This window comes from Pantherophis guttatus, chromosome 7 (assembly GCF_059756535.1).
Source record: "Pantherophis guttatus breed Tessera chromosome 7, ASM5975653v1, whole genome shotgun sequence".
NCBI classification, from domain to species: Eukaryota; Metazoa; Chordata; class Lepidosauria; order Squamata; family Colubridae; genus Pantherophis; species Pantherophis guttatus.
Window position 1 is genome coordinate 93,066,073 of NC_142069.1, and position 23,595 is coordinate 93,089,667.

The following is a 23,595-nucleotide window of genomic DNA, read 5'->3' on the forward strand; positions in this document are numbered from 1 at the left end:
TAAATACAGTGGTCTTTTGCAGTGCCACTACACCATGCTTGATTTCAGAGCCACATTGTAGAGGTAACCCTCAATTTACATTTGGGACCTGAGGATAGCCAATCTTTCCACATTTCTCCCAGTTATGCCATGTTTCAAGAGCTCCTCTTCAGTCCTCCTCAGACGGCACGTAACCAGACACCCCCTTCGCCTCGAAAATGTGGTGAATAGATGAGACTCAGCTTATTTTTTCAACCTTCAGAATTTGGTTTACTCATACAAGAGTCGTCCTCCTTTCCTTCAGATTAAGCGATACTGCACGAAATTTTAGCACATTGGAAAGAATTTGACCAAAGTAGGAAATTGAATGTGGTCAGTTTACTGGAAACTATTTATCTCTCAATCATTCTTCTCTTAACAAAGATTAATACTAACGGTATAATTACCTTCATCATGAGGTTTAAATTTAGTGAAATTAGCATATGGGGCAGTCAGTTTAATCAAAGGAGAAACTTGAAGCAACGTCTGCCGTTAAGTTCAAAGATGCTTCTTTCCTTCAACTTTGGTCCTCAGTCATTTCATTTCAGGATCTTTTGTTTGTTCAATCACTGCCATATGAAAAGTTCCACACGCACACAATGCAGGCCAGGGGAAAATGTAGGAAATAATTCACAATTCATTGCAGGGGAATTGGCATTGTTGCATGCTGCTTATTTGCATAATCCACTGACAATGTACCTGGAGGGCTTTTGGGATACATGGGAACCAGACTGATTTTCTTTTCTTTTCTTTTCTTTTCTTTTCTTTTTTTTTTTTTTTTTTTTGAATGATCAGGAAAAGTTTCTAGTGCTGAGTCCATGCTCAAAGGCCTTGTCCGTGGCAGAAAACTGCATGAGCTCTGAAGGCGGCACATGAAAAGTTTGCTTAGTACACAACCTTATATAACATTTTAGGGGAGTATATGTGATCATTTATTAATTTCTTCCATGTATAGGAGAATAGAACGGTAATAAAATGTCAGCCCTCCCAGTTAAACCAGACAGGAAACATCACCAGATGATCTAATTCTACCTTATTGTCAGGCTTTATTATCAGAATCTTGCAAGTCTGAGAATACAAGTCTCCCACCGTCACTTTTAATAGTCTGATATGTTAGGCCGGGTCCTTCCTAACTTTCTTTCTTTGTCTGTTAAGCAGCTGTGAGCTCCTCGGCATTTTCTCTGATCCTTCCCTAGGCAGCATCTCTTCCTCTCCCTTCTTAAGATCCTTCCCACACAACATTACGTCAAAGGAGTTGCTGAGAGCTAATTCAACTGATAACAGACAGACAGACAGATGTATGTATGTATGTATGTATGTATGTATGTATGTATGTATGTATATTTTTCTTCAACCGGGTATTTCCTACGTAAACCAAGTTTCTCAACTTGCAGCCATAGCTCAGTGAAATCACATCCACTGAGCTATGGCTGCAAATTGAGAAACTTGGTTTACATAGGAAATACCCGGTTGAAGAAAAATATACACACAAAAACCTACGACTTATTCGGGTTTTCTCCCGCGTAAAATTGGAAGTACCTTGGCGACGTTTCAACAAAGTCTCATTCATTATCTTCAGGCTGGTGTCTTCGGCCTTGTGCTTCGGCATTGCTCCTAGAAGCACAAGGCCAAAGACACCGCCTGTGACTTGTTTAGAGTACAGCCATGATTAAAATCTCTTATACCTTATTTATTTAAATAATATACCATATTTTTCAGAGTATAAGATGCACCTTTTTTCCCCCTAAAATGAAAATTTGGGTGCGTCTTATACATTTAATGTAGCCCCGCCCACCCGCTGGCCCCCACCCTTTGGCCTCTGCCTCCCAGCAATTTACCTCCTTGCAGCAAGGAGCAAGAAGAAACAGCCCATTTCAGCTTCAGCACAGCCTAATTAACACAAGTTGATTGTCCTTGGATCGGCCTCCCTACTCTCTGCTGTTTCAGGCTGCAGGGATTGCCTTTGCCTATTGCTGCAAGGGCCTCTGCTGCTTGCTGCAAGGAGGTAAATTGCTGGGAGCAGATTTTTTTTTTCTTGTGCTAATCAAGCTATGCTGAAAATGAAAATGAAAGTAAAACAGGCTGTTTGCTGTTTGCTGCAAGAAGGCAAAATTGCCAGGAGGCAGAAGCAGATTTCTTTTTCTTGTTTTCCTTACCAAAAAAGGTAGATGCGTCTTATAGTCCAGAGCATCTTATACTCCGAAAAATACGGTATATGGTCGCCTATCTCACCTGGTCTTATTAGGCAGCTCACAACAACCAATACAAATAATCCTGTCTCTGAACCCAAGACCAACCACCTTTCCCTTGGCTGAGGCTCTTCCTCTCTTCTCTTGAGAGGACCCACCCCTGTAGGCTGTGGCCGTACACAAGCAACAAATTAGCTTTATCCCTTGGCCTCATAACATGTTCTCTCTTGGTATTCAACAGCAGCAGCAACTAGTGATCACAGAAGAAATAAAAAGAGACATTTATATGGTGTGGATTTAGCTAAAAAGTACGGGGAGAAGACTGGAGGTACAAGGCTTCTGTTTACAGGAAAGTGTTGACGAAAGAAGAGTTTCCAGAGTGGGGAAACTTCGTGATAGATTTTTTTTTCAGCTGAATGTTTTCGATTTCAGATGCTGGAACTGTGCTGAAAGTTTTGAGCATCACCAAAGAAAAATGGGACATGGAAGAGGTGATCCTGGAAGAACTACAAGTATTCAAGGTAAGTCTCCAAAAAGCAAACTTATCTTTTTACACTAAGGGAATAATTAGTAAGGTATTTGCTTTTTATTTTATTATGAAATTTATTTGCTGTCCAATGACTCTGGGCAGCTAAGATATATTTATATCTTATAAAGATTTCAGTAACAGCAACATAAATAGCATGCCTTTTTTTATGTACTAAGAGGGAGAAAAAGCAGGAAGAGTGAAATTTGAGCTCAATCCTGGTGGAGTAAAAGTCTGCAATCACTTCAAGGGAAGGAAAATCATTCTGGTCATCTTAGCAAACTCACTTGCTATGCTGCTGTGTCCCTGTTCCAAATCCTGAGGCTGCCAGTTAAGCAGCTCTCCTGCCAATAACAATGATGTAATAAGATTTTTTGTGATATGGTCACACGCATTAGTAGTACCACCCCTCAGAATGAAATCTTCTTCCAGGCAAGCTCCCTTGTTCCCTTCATGGACACCTTCAGGCTGTTCAGATACGATGAGCTATTATTGCAAAATAATCATTTCACAGGGAAAAAACTTTTTTTAAAAAAAGAAATTAATCTCCCCGTATGCTTTTTTTATGATGTTAAGTAGATGTGATGATTCTTGTTTTTAAGCCTCCTCCCTAGATCATCTTTTGGCTGCCACAGAGACCAATTATAACTATATCACGTTGAAAATATCAAGACTCGCCAGTCAGCTGCCAAGTAATCTGGAATTATTAAGCATGTACCAATTTGTTGCATATTTGTAGTATCGGATTTAATACCAAAAAGAGCTATTAGCTCAGCAGATGTCCTTCTACTTGATGTACTTCGTTTCTTTTCTTCTTCTTCTTTTTTCTTACAGAAAAAAAATAGAAGGGGAAAATCACTGTAGGTTCTGTATATTTTTATTAACCCGTCTGAGGGTTATTTAATTTGATGTAGGTATTTCCAAGAACACGTGATTGACAGAGGAGAGGGATTTCCTCACTCAAGGAATATTGTAGCCCACATTGCTTGCTTCAGGCAAAAGATTTATTTGACCACCCAAAGATTGATCAATTCGAATGGAAGCAATTAATACGTTCTTCCTGAAGTCTCCCAGGAAGAGTTCTTAGTTATGGAAAACTCAAATCCAGGAAGCAACTTCAAAAACTCAAAACTGCCCTGGGGTGTTTTCCCCATCAAATAACCTTCGTTTACAGGATTATATAAGCCCGGAATTCCATTCTGATATTCCAAGTTAGACCTGAAGATAATTGATTTCTCAAAAAGGCTTTGATACAACTTGGTGTTTTGGGGTGATATCATGTGAGAAATATATCACTCCCTGATAACATCTTTTCCTCCAGATAAAGGCAAGCAATGTTGACCCTGCCTTCACTTTTGTTTGTTCATTTGCTTTGCAGCATCCATCACCTATCTTGACCATGGAAATGTCTCCAAAGCAGGTAATTCACAAGTAGTAATTTTAGCCCTTGATAAGTGGCTTTTTTAAAGCCCACGTCTTAATATTTTATGATTTAATATTTGCTCCAAGTTTTTTCCCCCTAATCTTACCCTTTCCGGTCCTTCCTGTCAAAATTACTCCTTTTGATTTGAAATCCATTTCCACATTCCACATGAACACTCTACATTCATTGCATATTGACAGAAGAACAGTAAAAGAGGGAACAAATAAAGAAGATGCGGCATACATATTACTTTGATTCTTCCTTGATGACAGCTTTTATGCAGAACCTATTTGTCACACTGATACATCATTATCAGTAATTGTGTTATGCAAATCCAACCCTGTGCATTCAAACCTCATCTTCAAAGATATTTAAAGCAGGGTTTCTTAACTTTTAGATGGATGGACTTCAACTCCCAGAATTCCCCAGCCAGCATGCTGAGGAAGTCCATACACCTTCAATTTCAAGACTTAAAGAGCCATGAAAATCTCAACCCTTTTGGAAACTTGTGTTCATTAATTAGAAGATAAAGTGGTCTGGGCTTTGCTACTTAATCAGTTTGTTTCTCTGCATATGGCTCCTGTAGATTTCTGCCAGTGTTGTATTTTTTTTACTGTTATTGCCCTTGGATTTTCAAAGCGGACTTGAGGCCAAATCTAAATAATTGGAAGTGATGCCATGATGTTAAACAGGTGAACTGCAGCAAAAGAAAGACTTGAAAGTCTCAGGGGGGAAAAATACCAGGGTTTTCTGCTTATCTTTATAACAACATGGTTGCAGAAAATATTGTGTATTGTGAGCCAATGAACCTAGTTAAAGCAAATTGATTTAACTATGTGGAAAGAGAATGGTCTGTTCCATGCTCTATAAACCCTAATATTGGTGGACATATTTCTACAATAGCAGATTTTTTAAAAAAGTATTTTAATGCTATAAATCAACGTGAAGTTGTTTCTCATTTGTTTGCCTTGTCTGATTTGTAGCAACAATTGTACATTGGTTCCAGAGATGGGCTGGCTCAGCTTTCCTTGCACAGATGCCACACATATGGGAAGGCGTGTGCTGATTGCTGCCTTGCCAGAGACCCGTATTGTGCTTGGGATGGAAATTCCTGCTCCAGATACACCCCAACTTCCAAAAGGTAAGGCATCTGCCCTTCTGAGCTGTCAACGGTAGCTTCTTCCTTGAACCATGGTCATGATGAGGCACATATCCCAAGGAGCATATTAGGCTCCTCCTTCCCTCTTTCTCCATTGATGTCTACTATCATTTTCTCTACTAAGTTCTCTACAGGGTCCATAGTTTCCTATTCACATTTAGAAGAAAGTATCTCAGAAACCTTAGCAATTAGACAGAAAGGATAGTTTTTGATCACTCATTTGATGTAATCTCAGGTTTCATGGCAAGATATCTTGGCAATTCTTTCTTTGCTTGAAAGCAGTCCTGGAGTTGAAGAGTCAAGAAAGTTGCAACAGGGACAAGTTTAAAGATCTTCTTAAAGTACCAAGCACTTTGTAATCTTCTTCAGCCTCATTATTTGCATCGTATTCCTGTCCCCAACATGCATGGCCAATGAATCTCCCTACTTTGGTTCAGTCCATGAATTGTCTTCCTGAAATATAATGTACCTACCAGCCTTGGCAACCAAGAACATGAGAATTCCATCTTAAATTGCCATTTGGGCAACAATTCGTTCATAAGCAATGTATTTGTTCCTTTTCTAGGCGTGCAAGGAGGCAAGATGTGAAATACGGAGACCCCATTACCCAGTGCTGGGACGTTGAAGACAGTAAGTATTGGGTTCTTCTCATTTCAGTTGAGAAGCTGGCAACCTTAACCCAACCAAAAGTGATGGCTGGTTTTTGGTTGTTTTGTTTGAAAAACTCATGGTGCTCCTTTCTGCCTTGGTCTGTTTTAGATGCTGAGAATTGTATTCTTGACTCTTGTTATTCTGTGATGAATAGAGCAACCTCTATGGAATGAGGTTGCCCATTCCATAGGATAGAGTAGAATAAAGGGGTATTTAGCTCAGGGTAGAGTAGAGCAGAGCAGAAACTCTTTATGGGCCAAATGTAATCGGACGCACAAGGAATTTGTCTCTAGTGCATAAGCTTAAGTGTACAAATCGGTGCCAATATTCCATAACCAAAGGTGGCTGGCGTATTGTTATTCTTTCTGAATACTGGAACTTACTCTTTAGCTATCAGCAGCAGCCATCAAGAGATGAAAAAAGTCCTTCTGGAACTCAAATGGAAAAATATTGTGTCTACAAGAATGTGGGAAGACTTGCAGTGAGGGAGCCAAATGAGGAGAGTTTCCTGAAGCAAAATCATCAAATACTCTTCTTACATTTTCTTACTTATTTTTGCACAGCGACTCTTGGACCAAATTCTGAAATACTCGCTCCAATTAGCAAGCAATCCAGGATTCCTTCTAATTCTTCCCTGCTAATTAAGCCATCTCCTTTTCAACAAGAGCTTACTGTCTCCCACAAATGTAGCTGTTGATGCTCCTGCCAGACTAGCTGGCTCCCTGGCAACAGGTCTGGCAAGAAGCATTATCTAGAGTCAGCCTTGTGGTTAGGCTGAGATTTCTGTAACAACAGAACATAAAATGTAAAATGTTCAGTTCAGAATATTTATTTTCCTTTTTTAGAGGAGTTGGGGGGGAGGGTGAAACCACTGAAGCAAAACAGTATTTTTTTCCTTAAAAGAAATGAGGATCTAATTCAGGGTTTCAATTACCGCACAGTTGTTTTCATATTAATCCTGTTGTGTGTGCGATTCCAAAGCCAAGTGCAGGGCTTGAGTGCGGTCAGCATTAATGAAAACGAGAGTTCCTCTGCTTTTGTTCTGTGGGGAGAAGAGATGTCCCAGCGAAGACGTCAAAAGAAAATTTCCGGAAGGAACAGATTTTATTTGTCTTGCAACGAGGCAAGGATGTAGGCTGATGGAGATGACACAAAATAAATCTTGGAAAGAATTGAATTGCCAGCATGTGAGCCTGTCTCTAGCAGCAAATACAGGACGATATTTTTTTTAAGTTTCCTGTTGCACCCAACTTCGCTTTATTTTCCCCATAACCACAAAAGTGTCGTTCATTGTGTCCATTGTTTCTATCCTGTCCTTGAAAATATTCATGTAGATACCTTCATAGCAGAATTATTCCAGTACTTCTGAATGCTCTGGAGATCCAAGCGATTAAAGGTTACTCTGTAGCCCAAAAGGTCTTTCCACAAATTCATATTTTTCTCTCTCTCGTGTGTTCTTCTTTCCCAGAACACTTTTTGGTTAATGTATTTATTTTTTGTATGGGGGTCATCATGGTGACGTGCATTCCATGAACTGGAAAATATAATAATGAAATAATAATTGGGTTCCGGTTCATAGGTTATTCCAGGAAGAATGAATTAAAGACTTGGAAGGGCCACTTTGACGTCCTTGTCTTAAGCCTCATTGAAGGCAATTTCCGAACAAAAGAATATCGATCGAATTCTTCTTTCCCAGTGAGGGAGACGACAGGAAGTGACTAAGTCAGAGAAGAAGGGCATTGTTAGAAATGGCTTACATTAATTCGAACGTTTGCGTGCCATTCCACACCGTTTGCTTTATTTAACAGCTTATGTGCTGTTCTGCCATCTGCTCCACATCAGTCGTGTTTCCCCGTTCTTAAAGACATCAGGGCAGGGTTAATCCCCTCTCCTGTGCTTGCTTTTCAGGCCTTAGTCTTGAAACCGGGGACGAAAAGGTGATTTTCGGCATTGAATTTAACTCAACGTTTCTGGAATGTGTCCCAAAGTCACAGCAAGCTTCCATCAGGTGGTTTGTTCAGCGTTCTGGAGAAGAGCACCGAGAAGAGGTGAGGCTGGCTTTCCCTCAAGCGAAAACTGCATATTCATTGGTCAAAAAACTGGGGCTGATAGAATTTGTCAATATTAGATTCAGCATAACTGATTGAGCTCATGAAATAGATAGATAGGGAGAGATCAGGGGTGGGTTCTACTTACCTTTACTATCGGTTTGCAACGGGGCCGCGTGCATGCGCAGAAGCGTTCTGATGATGTCGGGGCAGTGGGCGGAGCCTCCCTCCAGTTTTACTACCGGTTCTATTGAACTGGTCCAAACCGGGGGCAACCCATCACTGGTAGAGAGAGAGAGAGAGAGATGGATGGATGGAAGAATGGATGGGTGGATGGATGGATCATGGATGGATAGATAATAGATGAATGGGTGGGTGGGTGGATAGATGGATAGATAGACAGACAGACAGACAGACAGACAGACAGACAGACAGACAGACAGACAATCTATGGATGTACTGTATTATAGAAATAGATAGATGCTGCATATTTGGTCAGAAATAAGTTGGCCACAGCCAAACCTCTTTTATTTTATTAAAGTTTTCTCTGTGTCTCTTTTCAACTTTTCCCTTTCCTCCAAAAGAGTAGGGATTGTAGCTTTTCCATTTGCTTCTTACTCCCAGTCCCGATCCCAGCACTTTTGGGTAACTCCAGGTGAATCACATTTAGCAAGTGACAAGTTGTTCCTGGAATTCCAGTGCAGAAACATTTTCCCAGGCCTTCCGTGCCTCCCTCCAGAAATAGAGGCCTCAGTGTGTCTCATCAGGGTGCAAAATCTGCTTTCCTAAGAGGAAGGAGAGGGCAGCTTCCAGATCGGCCCTTTGGCTCTGCAGGGTCTTACCTCCCCTTCACCCAAAAGGTCAGATTTTGGAGGGTCATTTCCAGGCAGAGCTGGGCGTGGAAGTAAACAGGATTTCTGGTGATCCGGTCGCTTTCACCATGTCATTCGGTCATATCTCTCTCTCTCTCTCTCTCTCTCTCTCTCTCTCTCTCTCTCTCTCTCTCTCTCTCTCTCTCTGTGTGTGTGTGTGTGAGTGTGTGTAGGACATCTCCCTGCAGTGAGAAGGAATCACTTTTATTTCAGGGATGCTCAAGCCAAAGAGCAGTTTTGTCTCTTGGTTTTGAGGCTGTTCTCCTGCTTGTACTAGAGTCCCGGAGGAGAGGAAGGAGAAAGGAATTAGGGTATCATCCTTACATCATTCGCCCATGAAGCTGGAATCAGCTGAGACACCTAGGACCCTCATCCAATGATTTAGTCATCATCATAAAGTTTTTTTCTGCAGTGAAATACAAAGGCACGTAAGCATGAGAACCAACTTCTGCCCACTTCTTGGTAAAGGCTGTTTGCCACTTTAAAGAAATATTAGATGCAGTTTAAGTTACATTAAGTTACTTAATTTAATTACATTAAGTTACAACCCCAAGTCCAATTTTCCCCAAGATTGCCATAAATATAAAACCATTGTTTTGTATTTATTGTTTTGTTGGATTGTGATATCCTGCCCAGAACCACTTCCCATGAGATGGGCGGCCGTATAAATTTTATTAGTAAAATAAAAAGTATACTTTCATAGAAATTGAATGGGTCCTACACCTAAAATGGCAACTTGTGTATTCTTGTTTTTCCTTACTCTTCTCTGATGACTTTTTCCCCACCGGGTGGTTTCCTAAGTAATCAGTTAAGATTTCATGTGAAGAATAAGGAAGGTCTCTTAATGGTTTGGAAGCTCAGGCTATGAATTAAGGACTTCCTTATTCAGGTATCATTTTTGCCAGGAACTCCCCAGGCAGCCTTTGGCAGCTCCCCATTTCTAAATCTTTCTATATTTCATTTAAAATGTGGGACTAATAATAATACTAAACTACATTCCATTACTTACTGAGATTCTATTTTCTCTTTTCCTCCAAGGAACACAGAGTGGCATAAGTATTATTTCTGTATTTCCCCCTCCCTCAATGGTTAAAATAGGCTGAGGTTATCAGAAGTTACCCCATGAGATTTGAGATTGGGTATGGAAATTTTGCTGTGTTGAGTCCTAAACCAACAATGTTTTAAGTTACATAAGTTGCTGTACAAATGTTATCTATTTATATTATCATTAGGAAAGGAAATATTTATCTATTGTTTGGGTTATTTTGACTTAGGGCAAATATTTATATATAATTTCATTCTGGCTCACTTCTTCATCAGTTTATGAAATTCAGAAAATAAAATAAAAGGGAAACGTGTATATCCTGTTTTGACATTTCCACATAATGTAACCTTTTTAGCCTTTTACCTCAAAATAGATAAGAGAATGGAGTTAATATGGAGATTCCAGGTTCTGGGAGTAGAAAGACCGAAGTCCTTTCTAAATAAACAATTCGCAAAGGCAAGTGAAGTTGCCAGCAGCCCTTAGTGCACTTTTAATCTGCTGCTTTCTGTCTTTTTTAAATACTCTCTTAATACTTTCTCCCTAATATCCAATCCCCTTGAATAATGCTTTGATTTGTATTGAAAGACGGAATGGCTCTAAATGGATATCCCAGTCATTAACACGAGTCCAAGCTCGGAAAATACAAGATTCCTTATGTCATTGATATGAAGATGAAGAAATTGAAGATGATTGATTGACGTCAGTGGCATTTAAAGTCAAGAGATGATCAGCTTGTGTCAGCACCAGTATAGACCACAGGGCATTTCTCAAGGCAAGAAGACACGATGTTATCCTCCATTCATCAAGGGCCACCTAGATGAAACATCAAAATATCACTGTGGCCAAAGCAGAGGGTTGGGATGAGGCCAGGAAATGGGATTTTTTTTTAGAGCTGATTTATTGATGGGACTCCATCCCCAGAATGGGAGACCCCAGATCATGGCTGACTTTTCCCCATTGGTTTTGGTGGGATCAAGTTTTAGTTAGAAGTGGATTCAGTCCTGTATGTAAGAGTGTGTGAGAGACATCTGCAGCTTGTTTCACATGCAGATAGCTATAATTAAGTCTCACTGAAAATGTCTGGCATTTTTCAGTTTGAGTTAAGACTATTTCAGCAGAAATGGTGGGAGTTATTTAATGCATTATCTTGTCTCCGTGGAATATTCCCCAAGGATTCTGTAATTGGTAGGAAGCTGATACATCACTGTTACAATTGACACTTTTCCATCGTGATTCTCGTGACCTCCACCCAAAATACTTTCATTCCCAGATCTTCTGTTTTGTAAAAGATAATTTCTCTTGCAGCTGCATGGGGAGAATTCTAATTTTAAACATGGGCATCTTCGCCTTCATAATTTCTGAAGATTGTCCTCAGTCATAAGTCTGGTACCTTAAAGTGTCTGGGCTGAGTTTCCCAAGTGAGTTTCCATAGCTAAGGGTGGCCTCGACCTAGGTCGGCCCCATCTTCATCCAACACTAACCATGCTACCACATTGGCTCATGTGTAGAACTGAAATTTAATAAAATAAATAAATAAATTCAGGCCTGAGCATGCTTTAAATGTTCACTTTTTAAGAGCCAAGTTCAACAAAACCACTGCATTCGTTAGGCATAGATTATACAGACTTCAAAATAGTCCACAACTCGATGAAATAAAGATACTCCTAAGTGAATGTCCTCCTGCAGTCCTCTTTCTTTTTCTGGGCCAGCACAAAGTGGTTTGGCTTTGCTTTGGAGAGACGTTGTATGCACAGAAATGATGCAATTCTCGCCTAAAGACGGAAGACGCAGCACAGTTTGACTGAAGATTAGATTGCTCAAAGCCTTCCCCAGGAATTTCTGCCCCTGGAAGAGGCTTTGAACATCTGCTTCTTTTGGCCGGACAGAAGACTGGCAGAGATTTCTTGGCATAGACAGGACCTCTTGCCGTTGTTAGAACTGTGGGAGGTGTTAGTAATACCTCTGCTTTACTTCACTAACGGTGAAGGTTTTGGGTGAGAGCAACGGCTTTTGTTAAGGCTGCATCTCCTCAAAAGTTTGCACAGTCCTAGTTATGTCTGAATCTGATCTACCAGCCACAATGTTTGTTTAATCTACATCTTGTAGAGTTGCTTTGTGTGCCTTGGTGTTTTTTTTTTTCACTGTTTGGAATTTAATCAAAGTTTTTTTTAGTATATCTATTATATCCACCAAACCTGTTATAAATTAAGCATCTGAATGAAAGATTGAAGACCTGGTAGCAAGAAATGAAATGCCTGCTGTTTATGAAACTCCAGAGGCCTGAGGACAGGGAAGGAAGAATTCTAAATTTATGGGCAAACAAAAATGCCAAAGGAAGTAAAGAAGACAAAAATATTGAACTGCTCTTCAAAGTGTGAGAGAGGTAGAGGCGTCATTTTTTTCGTGTCATTGAAGATGATAAGATGATAGTCAGGCACTAAATCCAGGTTCCCTTCTATTCTCGACATGTATTTCTGAAAACCTCAAATTTGAATACAACTCATAGTTTCCTTATAAGGAACACAGAATACAATAATCTGTATCAATATGGTATTTGCTTTACCAGTTAGAAATATTCCTATCACAGTGACGAGAAAAATAAGTGCTGGAGTAAAAAAAAAAAATCACTACAATGATAAACAGACCATCTTGTTATCTCAGAATGAATCTCAATTCTCACAATTCCCAGCTAATGCTGCAAAAGAAAATTAATGATAAGAAGCTCAGTCCATCTGGAAAGTATTAGTATTTTAGAACGAGAGAGAATCAGAAGTCGGAGCTCGAGATAATCACAGTGAACAAGCCATTTTTACTACCTTCATCTGGCCTGTTTTGCTTTCATGTAAAGTGTGCAAGAGTTCAATCAGGAGATTCAGTTCAGAGATAATTTGATGAAAGCCAAAATCAAACTTTTCAATTGGCGTGGTTACTTGCGCAAAATCCCTGAAATGGATACTTGGAGATCTACCCCTAGACTGGGTCTAAAAAGAGCTTTTATACTGATCTAAGAAGGATCAGGACTGAATGATGGTCAAAGGCAGAAGATCAACCCTTAAAAGTACCAGCCAATTAGAATGTTAGCCATTCAGAAGAATCTGCTTGGAGCAACCTGTAGGACCTAATTATTAAGTGAACCTAATTCATGCAGAAAAAAGAATCCAAAGTTCAATGGATAATGGTCTCTGTCCTTGTGTCAGCTGTTTCTCACTTTCCAGCCTACAGGTCCTTAGCAAATGCCTCCCCGCTCCAGATTTAAAGAAGACATTCTCCTCCAGATCCTTCTTTAGAGCTTCCCCTTCCACATCCTATCTCTGAATCTGTTTTTCTTAGCTAAGTACTTGCAAATATTGGCTGAGATAACACTGCAGTTCTACTTAATCTTGACATTCATGGTTTTTTCTTTGCAGTTGTCAGTCAAATATGTTTTGGTCAAATAATTGTAGGACTGTTAATCAATAACAACACAGCGGCGTGTTTTCTTTCTTTGAATGGAATGATTGGGCTGAAAAGGGAAAATGTTCTCTGGAAGAGAATGGATGCCTGTGTCATAATGAACAATAAAATCATCCTTACTGTGGGAGGGAAAATATAGAACTTCTCCAGCAAGATATCTGCAATAGGTGTGACTCCTTAATTTAAAAGAAGTCACGATTTTAAATAAGCTGGTTATTTTAAAGTGGTTTATCTAATTGATAATACAGAGATTTATTCTAGAATAACTTTTCATTATGGCCCAAGGCTAGCTGTCATTCATTTTTTCCCAGAAGCAACAAAATTTAAAATGCAACGGAATTATCATAAAATTATAATATTCCATTTATTTTATTTTATTTTATTTTAAAGTTGATGTATTTATATGGCTTCCCAACTCACCAACTAAGTGACTTTGAGTAACATAAAAAAGTCAAAAAAAAAAAAAAGAAAAGAAAACCATAATTAGAATAGAATAGAATAACAGAGTTGGAAGGGACCTTGGAGGTCTTCTAGTCCAACCCCCTGCTTAGGCAGGAAACCCTCCACCACTTCAGACAAATGGTTATCCATCGTAAACATAATTAATACAAAATAATAGAGTTTATTAAAATATCCTTAGCAATATAATGGCAATCTGAACCAAAACCCTTCTGCAACTCATTCATTGGGGGAATAGGAAAGGAAATAGGACCATGGCAGGTATTTCTAAATCTCCAGTTCCAACTTCAAAGTTCCTTTGTCACCACCAAAAGGGCCTCCTCATTTCTGCAAATTTGCTAAATGATTGGATTATATTGATGGCCATTTGTTGGTAGTTTTATAGATCTGGACTTCACGGTAGAAAAGCGTATTACAAATGAGAAGCAGGAGAAATCAAAATCCTGAAGTTTTCCTTGCTACTTATGTCTAGCTTGGTATTCGGTCATAATCTCCTTTTCTTAAAACATCTATATTAAAATCTGTGATGCAATCAGTGATTCAGATTCATGCATCTGTCTTGCTATTCAGTTTTCAGGGAATGTGTGTGTGAGAGAATGAATGAATGATGAGGGAAAGAGGGAATTTTGTCCACATATTTTTCATGTAAAGGAACAGCATACGATCTGCCCACTGGGAATACATTCAATTAAGTCATCCTCCTTGCTTTGTAAATCTATTCCTTCCGAAGTTTGCTAGAAAGGCACACAAATCAAGTGGGCAGCGTTCCATTTTTACTTCTGCTTTACTCATCTGAACCCTCTTCTTATTCTGCTAAAGACAGTACCAGGAATTTTTGAAAGTTAAATTTTAACCCGACAATTTATTTTGTATGATTAGCATATTCCTGAGATTTCCCACTATTCGTGCTACATGCTGTTTGGTCAAGCTCAGCCTTCCACCATTTCTGCTTTTCATTCTGTAGGCCTCAGTGTGGCAGTAGAAGAACATGATGTGACTTTGTCATGTCAGGGAATGCTTTCAGATTTATCTCTACTTCAGTGAAAACATGCTTTAGAAAGCCTGCCTGGGATATAATGGCTGAATGCATGAATTGTGAGCCAGGAAGTCCCAATGGGAGATCCCAAAGATCAGGAGGTCCTGTCTGACAAGTCTATACCTCACTCTTAGCTTTTCATGTGCAGTGACCAGTGGCCAGAATGACTTATGAATCTTCTGAGGCGGATTGCATGCAGCAACCTGTTGGAACGTTTAAGGAAAACACAAACATGTCCTCAAGATGAGATTATCAGATATTAAGATCTGTTCTGCTCTACTGAGGGGAAATTTGGGGGCAGCCATTTTGAATTCATTGTAGCTATATTTTTGGCTGATCACCACATCGCTTCTGGTCCAGTTCCAAGATTACTTTCAGAAATGTAAGAACTGCTGGACGGGGCTTCCTTCAACTGTTGCTCTGGAATATCAGAAGCTCCAGAAGTATTTCCACAGGATATTTCTCACCACATTAGCAATCTCTCACATCCTGGGATGGAGGCAGTGCAGAAAAAGGAATGTACCCTTGCCATCTGCCCTCATCAGAGGAGGAGAAAATTTAAACTTATATTGGGGGAAACAGTTGGACCAACTGTTAAGTTAAAGTATAAAGTTGTCTCAACTTCACAAATGAAAGAAAAACAACAACACTTATTTGTCCCATGGGAATAGTTGTCAGTTAGAATAAATATCCATTTTAAATCCTTAATCTTTATTTTGGTTTTTTTTAAGTAAAGTGATTAAAGTAAAGTCATTTCAGTGCATTGAAAGAAATCTTCTGAGCAAAGAGGAAGACATTTTTTGGGGGGGTATTCTCATTCAATCCAGAATAGGCAAAGAGGAAATGCATATATTTTATGGGAGTTGCACAAGGAATAAAATGGCATGAAGCCATAAGCATGGAAAAGTTACCCTCTGCTCCCCCCCCCCAAAAATGGGCACAGTGCAGAGAAAAAAATAGGAAAATCATTTTCTTCCTCACTTATAAAACTGGAATTGGACTCACTCAGGAAAGCTGAAAGGTAAAGAGGTTGAAGATAAACAAAAAGGCAAAAGGCAACTGTGGAATTCATATTGTACAATAAAGGGATGAGCCACCATGAAACGGCCTTGCCTTAGAAGGAAGGAAGGAGGCTTCTCGTGGGTTTTTATTTAGCCACTGTGGAATAAATTGCTAGGGATGATTGACGCCATCCATTATGTTTCCAGATACCTGGATCAGAGCTGCAGATTGGAACTGGGTCGTGCAAATGAACCTGTCCGATAATATTAGACCGCAGGGCTCCATTGTTCCTTTCATCAGCAGCGAAAGACTAATGCAAACAGTTGTTATTTGTAATAGATCCTATAATTATTAATTGCATGTAAAAATGCCTGAAAACCAATACTGGCTTCAACATCAGGAAATGTTTATTGTACTACATTGATTGCAAGATCTGTACAAGATGGCTGCGGTTTACCCTTTAATGCCATGTAGACTCAGTTGCTAACAGATTGGAGAATGCAACCCACTCGATGGCGTCCACACAAGCCCACACCCAGAGTAGCTCAGAAAACCCCGTTGGTTTTTCTTCAGGAGAAAAGAAAAAAATGCATTTTGACCTGTACAATATTTGAATATAAATCCAGAGCATGCTTTTAAAATGGTGCATTTAACAAAAGAACGACCACAAAAAGCCTAGAATTGCCACTATGGAAGTTGGAAGTAACTGCCTCCCTTCATAGACTGCCCCTTCTAAGAATCACTATTATTAGAAAGCATTTCTGTTGTCTCGACTCCGTGGCACCAACAGGGTCTTCCTTGAAAACTTCCTTGATCTGGCCTGTTGGGACCCCTGGACAAAGGCACTCTTGGCATGGCCTAGGAGTTTCATCCATACACCGAATCAAATAGATGTTTTTGTCAGTTCTACCACTGCAGAGTTTTCCACCATCTAATTTTTCTGCCATCTAAATTTTCTACCATCTATTTTTTTCAAGCTTCTTAGATCAAAACCATACTCCATCTGTTTTGGAATTACTGCTTCCAAGCATCATGGCCTGCATTGATCGATATTTTTTGACTAATTTCAACCCATCCTTTTTAGTTCTAGGCATGCTAACCATCTTGTTACATTCCTGTTCTTAGGAAATGTAAGAGTGTAAAAACTGTCATCTTCCAGATGTTGCTTGCCTACAACTCCGAGCAGCCATAATCCACCTGGCCAATTATGAGGGATGATGGGTTCAGAAACATCTGGAATATCACAATGGCCAATTGCATTCATGCATGAAATGGGATATCTAGAAATAAAGAATCTAAAAAAGTTTATATGAGTTTACATGGAACATGTATTCCAGAATAACTTTCTATTATAGTCCAAGAACATACCATGAAGATTGTTTCTCTACTTTATATATCCACAGTTTATGGGTATCTAGCAATTACATTTTCTTTTTCATTTTGCAGCTGAGAATTCTGCTTCTTTCCCTATCTAGCATGAGAATAAGTGCAGACTTTGTATCACAGGAGTCATATTGGAACACCCAGATATGTTCTTTTAGGATCATGTCATGTTTATATCTATCTTACTTGAACTTGAAACTGGACAGATGAGGGAAAGCTTTACAGGCTGCAGAATCATAATAATCACAAACTTTGTTTGTGGAGTAATCACAAATAACACATGGAAGCTACAAAACAATATGGACTAAGTCTGAGTAGAAAAGAGCTTCAGAAAGAGGTGATGTGTTAGATTTTGTTGAAAAAATCTCTTCCTTTTTCTGGGTCCAATGTTCATATAACATATACTGCTTTTCTATAAAATATAAAATAAAAATTGATAGTGTTTTCTTCTTCTTCTGCCCAACAGTTGAAACCCGACGAAAGGGTCTTCAAGACAGAATACGGGCTGCTAATCCGTAGCTTGCAAAAGAAGGACACTGGGACGTATTACTGTAAGGCGCAGGAACACACCTTTGTCCACACCATCGTGAAGTTAAACTTGAACGTCATCGAGAACGGACAGATGGAGAACAGTCACAGAGTGGAAGAAGAACCGAGCCGGACGCGAGATCTCCAAGCCGAGTCCCGGCTGAGATACAAAGATTATCTCCAGCTGCTTAGCAGTCCCAGCTTCAGCCTGGACGAGTACTGTGAGCAGATGTGGCACCGGGAAAAGAAACGGCAGCGTAACAAAGGCGGTCCAAAATGGAAGCATGTTCAAGAGATTAAGAAGAAACGGAACCGGAGGCATCACCAGCCCTCATCCACATAGCTCCTAGGTCTTATTTAAGAGACAGTTGTGCCATGGAGAGTACTTTTGCTGTGGTTGTGGTGGGCTTCTCTCCAGCAATGTTGCTTCTCAAAGAGACCTGGTGGCACATAATCACCAAGGTCCTTGAGATCTTTGGACAAATAGACCATTAATGGGGGGAAGCCTTTGGGATTTGTATGTTCCTCAGTTCTGAACTGAGATAAAACAATGCTCTGCAAAGTTCCTTGATGAAGGAGATCCAGGGGCTGCTTCCCCAAGGTTGAACAAAAGGCCTGTGGGATGATTGAACTATTAAGTTCAAGGAAACTAAAAAATAGGTGTGGCTGTCAGACTGTGAGATTTCTTCCAGCCATCCATAGATCCTCATCCAGACACATTTTGGGTCCACCCACAAATGTCCTGGGTGGAATGGACAGGTGAGAAAGGCTTTGTATTAGGGAAGAAGAGGGATGCCTTCGTATATCAAACCAGTGTAATCTTAGCTTCATAGAAAGAAGGTGGACATGAGTGGCAACCGGTTGGACCACTGTCTGTTGAAAGAATACACCGACACAGATTGGAACTGCCAACAGATGGAAGACAATTGAGCAGAAGGTTGGACTAGAAGACCTCCAAGGTCCCATCCAACCCTATTATTCTATCTTCTCATATCCAGGAGGCAAGTGGGTGGCCAGCGCAGAATTTCTGGCAACACCCATTTTCTTTGGAAGATATTTTTTTGTCCCTCTTCTCCACGTCTCTCTTGCCTTACCACGTTAACTCTCTTGCTGCTTTTCAGGTGTTTCTTTCACATGAAATCTAGACCGATTAACTCTACCGGCAAAAGGAGGGGAGCAGCATTGTTGAGAAGATGTGGGAAAACAGCCTTTTCCCCGGTATGTTAGAAGCCTTAGCGCATTGGCGGAAATTGTGTTTTATATTTTTACTAAAATAAAATGAAAACAAAGTCCATGTGTAAATAATGCGCACAAAAGAGATGGGCAGCTTCAAAAATTTTGTAAAATATTCTCTTTTTTTTTTTTAATTTTTAACTTTTTGCTGCTTAAATGATTGATACGTTTTTGCAAAAGGACGCCTTATTTTCAGCAGGTTGTTACTCTCAAGCAGACAAATGAAACAGGCCAGCCAAAGTTACAATCCTGGTTTCATAGAAGCTGGTTTGTAGCATCAGAAGCGAGACGGAGGAGAGCCTAGTTTGCTGATTTTTCAGGCTGTTTTTGCACAAGCATTGTCTTCTTGACGCCAATTCTCCATCCGTTGCCCTTACCTCACCTAACGCCCTACTGTTTCATGCCTTTTGTCAGTGTGAAATGACAAATTAGCCATTTTCCTTACAGGTTTTGATTGATACCAAAAACGGCAGGTTTTTCTTATTTCTCATGCGTTCTCTTTCATCTTGGGAGTAAATTTTGTGGGAAATCCATGTAATTGGCGTGGCACTCAATAAAACAGAGGCTGGTTTTGATTCCCAGCTTTGGGGGGGAAATAGATGTTTCTTTACGTACTTCCTGTATTTGTGTGTGTGAATTTTTTTTATTAATAATTATGCGGCCATATTCGGCCTTGGAAGTTGGGTAAAGGGCTGCACCTTTGGGGTGGGGGGAATCCATGCACTCGTGAGCCATTTGGCCTTGCATTTATTCAAGCATCTAATCTTGAAGCATTGCTGGAGCTAAACATCTCCATCAAGAAGGTCAACTGTCCAACCCAATGCAATTTGGAAGAGTGGGGATTTTTTGTTTGTTTGTAAAACAGGAGATTATATAAAACAGAAGAGAAAAAGCATTGAGATCCGATAAGGATTTAATTAAAATATTTTGGGGCGGGTAGGATGAAATCAGTGGATCCAAATAGCTCAGTGGCTTCTGCATAACACAGTGAAACTCTCAGGCAGTTCCTATTTTAAAAATTAAGTGGAGGCTAACTATTTCAGTGGTGTTCATATGTTGTGGTTCAGGTTACTGGGTAAAAAACATCAATGAATAAAATAAAACTGCAAGTAACTCTGGGGGACATTACAGGCTCCCTTCATTGCTTTAGCCTGGTAGTATGAATAAAGAAAATTCTTAGTGTAATTTTATTTCAGAGGGATGAAACTGGTTTTAATAGTATATACAGTATAGGTGGGATTTCTTGGACCCAAATTGTATGGGTCATTTTACAAAGAATGGATTTTTAAAGACAATGAAAATGGGCATGAAATTGATACATCACAGGGATGGCTTAATTTCTCTGGTTTTTAGACTAGATCCTTCTAGCCCACTTCCTAAAACTCTTGGACTGGCCTACAAATAAACCTTCCTATTTTTCTGCACAGAAAATCAACTCTGCTGTGAATCCCCCTTGTCCTTCCATCCATCCCCAAGCACAAAATTAGAAAGCACATTTAAGACATCACAGCCCATGGTTTCATGGGCCTTTCATACTTACGTTACAAGGAGGACACCTGCTTAACTCTTTGGGGGGAGCCAAAGTCAGCGAGGGCCTCCCAACTAGACGGGCATGAAAAGAAGTAAAAATACAACAAAGGACATTTTTGTTGGCTGAAACGATGCAAGATTTTTTTAAAAAAAAAAACCCTTTAAAGTAAGTTTAAGTTATAAAACAGTGGAAGTGTCGAGATGATGTGTTGCCAGATTGAACACAGGCCAGGGTGGAAAATATTCTGCTAGGAGACAAGGGCTCAGAATGAGAGACTACAAAAAGCCATTGGACCATTTGGAGACCCATGAATGAATTGATACAGTGACTGGTGTGTTTCTGTTCACAAGTCATTAGTTTTGCTTCAAATACATGCTCTGAGCGTATTCATATGCACACCAGAGCAAGGAAGGAATCTAGAAGGGTGTTGGATATGACCGTGTTTGATGTTTGGAGAGGATTAGTGAAGGATGCTGGAGGTTCTGAATATGGGAAAAGTTTGTATCAAAAGTGAAGTTAAGAAAACTAATAGATGTAGAGGAAAAAAAGAAGGAAAAGGAACAGTAGAAGGAAGAAAAGAAAATATGAGTCCTGTTTGTAAGTTAATTCTCCATTGAAATGACTGGAAAGTGAACAAAAGCAAAAAGGATTGTTTTGAAACAAGGTGAAAGGAATGTATTGTTCTGGGAAAAGGGAAAAGTGATTTCTAGACTGCTGAATTGAAAAATACATAGAAGAAGGATTGTTGCAAAAATGAATATGTAAAATAGCTGCATTGTCATTGAAAAGCAAACAAGCAAAACAGATTCTCCCACTTTTAAAAACGGGTTAAAAGTGGGAGAGAAAAAATGCACCGTTATTTATAGAAAAATTCCCAGTAAGCCCAGTTATACCTGGGTCAGATGTTCCATGGAGACGAAGATTTAAAAAAAGGTTCAGGCTCAGCCAACTGCTTCTGATCCTTTATAGATGGACAAGAATGATAATTGGCCCATGAATGCAAAACGTAGCCTTCACCAAGTTGTAACTTTGGGAGTGGAGAAGCAACGGAGGGAAACCAATCAAGGAGTGAAGCAACCTAGAACTAAAGAGAAATTCCCTGGCACTGAGAACAATTAATCAGTGGAAGAACTTCCCTCCAGAAGTTGTAAATGCTCCATCACTGGAGGTTTTTAAGAAGATGTTGGATAACCATTAGTCTGGAATGATATCGGGATTCCTGACTGAGCAGAGGGTTGGACAAGAAGACCTCCAAGGTCCCTTCCAACTCTGGTATTCTGTTAAGGACAAAGAGTAATAAAAGTTTTGTTGAGAAACTGAAGAATGCAAGATTCAGCCTTGAAGCTGCAGGTGGATTCTGCAGCAGACAGGCCAAAAACTGTTGAATGCAAACAAGAATAATTTTGGAATGAATCAAAGACTTCATGAAGCCACAATCCTGTCTTAAAAACAACTAATTTTGCAAACAATCATCCAAAAAAACTTTCCTATTGCTTCACTAGCTTCCCTAAGTTTCACCAGCTGAATCTGGAAGGCATGAACTTTGAAAAACGAAAAACTGGAGAGAAAGGAAAAAAATATCTAAGAGAAATAAACAGAGAGATTTCAAATTGCTTTCTGGCACCAGTTTTGCAATATGTTTCACAAACATACACTGAGGGGGGAGCCAATTAAGCTGAAATTTTTCATTCTGTCACGAAAGGTTTAAAGGGGTCAAACATTATAGACAGTTAGTGAAATATCTGATGCTCCGGGTTGTTTCTAATTATCAACCTTTCTGCAGAACTAAATGAATTCTCCTATATTAAGAAAATCCTGTAAAGTTGACTGTATCCCTGGCTTGGATTTGGGAACACAAGAAACTTAAACAGCAGCACTGGAAAAAATAGGGGGGAAAAGAAAAGGGAAAAAAAAGAATGCAGGGTAAAAAAAACCCAGTTGTTCCCAGAAAAAGGCAAGACAAGAGAATTCCATCCCCTGGACTCACAACTATGTCCTTGGTCAGCTGATGATGAATTGGCCTCCAGATTTTATGAGGCTTCACAGCTGCTGTTAATTCAGATGGTATACCATATTCTAATATATAATAAATCTTCCTTTGCCTTCTGACTACAGTTTGTTTACAGGTAGTCCTTAATTTACAACCAGTTGCTTAGCAACTGTTCAATGTTATGACAGACTTCCCAAGAGCTACTTATGACCCAGTTTCAAAGATCCAACGGCTGCCTCCCATACTCCCATACTCTCCTCCCAAAGTAGCTTACAAAATATAATCACTACCACAATTAAATCTGTTGGTGGTGTACGTTTTGGAATTCCTGAACTCAGGAATCTTACCCAAGCAATCATTAGCCAATCAGGTTTTACAACTACAACAGAAATGAGGCTTATTTCTTGAAATACATTGTGAGAATGAGCAAAATAGCCAGCCATCTATAGTACACCCAACCAGAAGAAATGCTCAAAAGCATCTACTCTAAGCTTAGGTAGAAGAGCCAAAGGAAGAGACTTCAGATTTGCCATCTCTTAGACCCCGATGTTGGGAAAGAGGGACGACCAAAGGAGCAGGGGACAGCAGAGGAGGAGATGGTTAGATAGGGTCATTGACACAATGGACGTGAATTGGGGCAAACTCCCAGAGACCATGGAGGATGGGGGGGCGGGGGCTGACAGGCTCTGGTCCATGGGATTACAAAGAGTCAGACACAACTTGGCAACTAAGCAAGATGAAAAGCGAGGGAAAACCAGAAGAAATACTGAGCTCTCTAGCTGCACCCCACAGCCTCCCCTTTGTCAGTGGGCCAGGAGGTGCTAAGGAGTCAGAGGCAATGGAGCCGGCCTTCCCACCAAAGCCAGCATTGGGATCAAGTCAACAGCAGGGGGGGAAACCCCAGCATTGCCAGGGGTGTCCTCCGCTTCAGAGGAAGCAAAGGAGCCTCTGCCATCACAACCTGCCAGTGGGGGAGCCAGGCGGGAAAGGAAGCAGCCCAGCAAGGAGCCGGTTCTTCCTGACAGGGAACTGAGGCGCTTGGCTGGGCT

General features: G+C 40.0%; 1 protein-coding gene across 6 annotated transcripts in view; it reads left to right on the plus strand.

Annotated features, from left to right (window-relative positions):
- SEMA3D (semaphorin 3D) overlaps positions 1-19,639 on the plus strand; it is a 116,784-nt gene extending 97,145 nt beyond the window's left edge. For all 6 annotated transcript variants that reach the window (XM_034424856.3, XM_034424858.3, XM_087874363.1 and 3 more), the window contains 6 exons: positions 2,640-2,728; positions 4,112-4,153; positions 5,140-5,297; positions 5,881-5,945; positions 7,875-8,014; positions 17,731-19,639. In XM_034424856.3, coding sequence (XP_034280747.2) covers positions 2,640-2,728; positions 4,112-4,153; positions 5,140-5,297; positions 5,881-5,945; positions 7,875-8,014; positions 17,731-18,135 — 899 coding nt within the window. In that variant the 3' untranslated portion in view covers positions 18,136-19,639. The remainder of the gene's footprint in view (positions 1-2,639; positions 2,729-4,111; positions 4,154-5,139; positions 5,298-5,880; positions 5,946-7,874; positions 8,015-17,730) is intronic.
- The last annotated feature ends 3,956 nt before the right edge of the window (positions 19,640-23,595 follow it).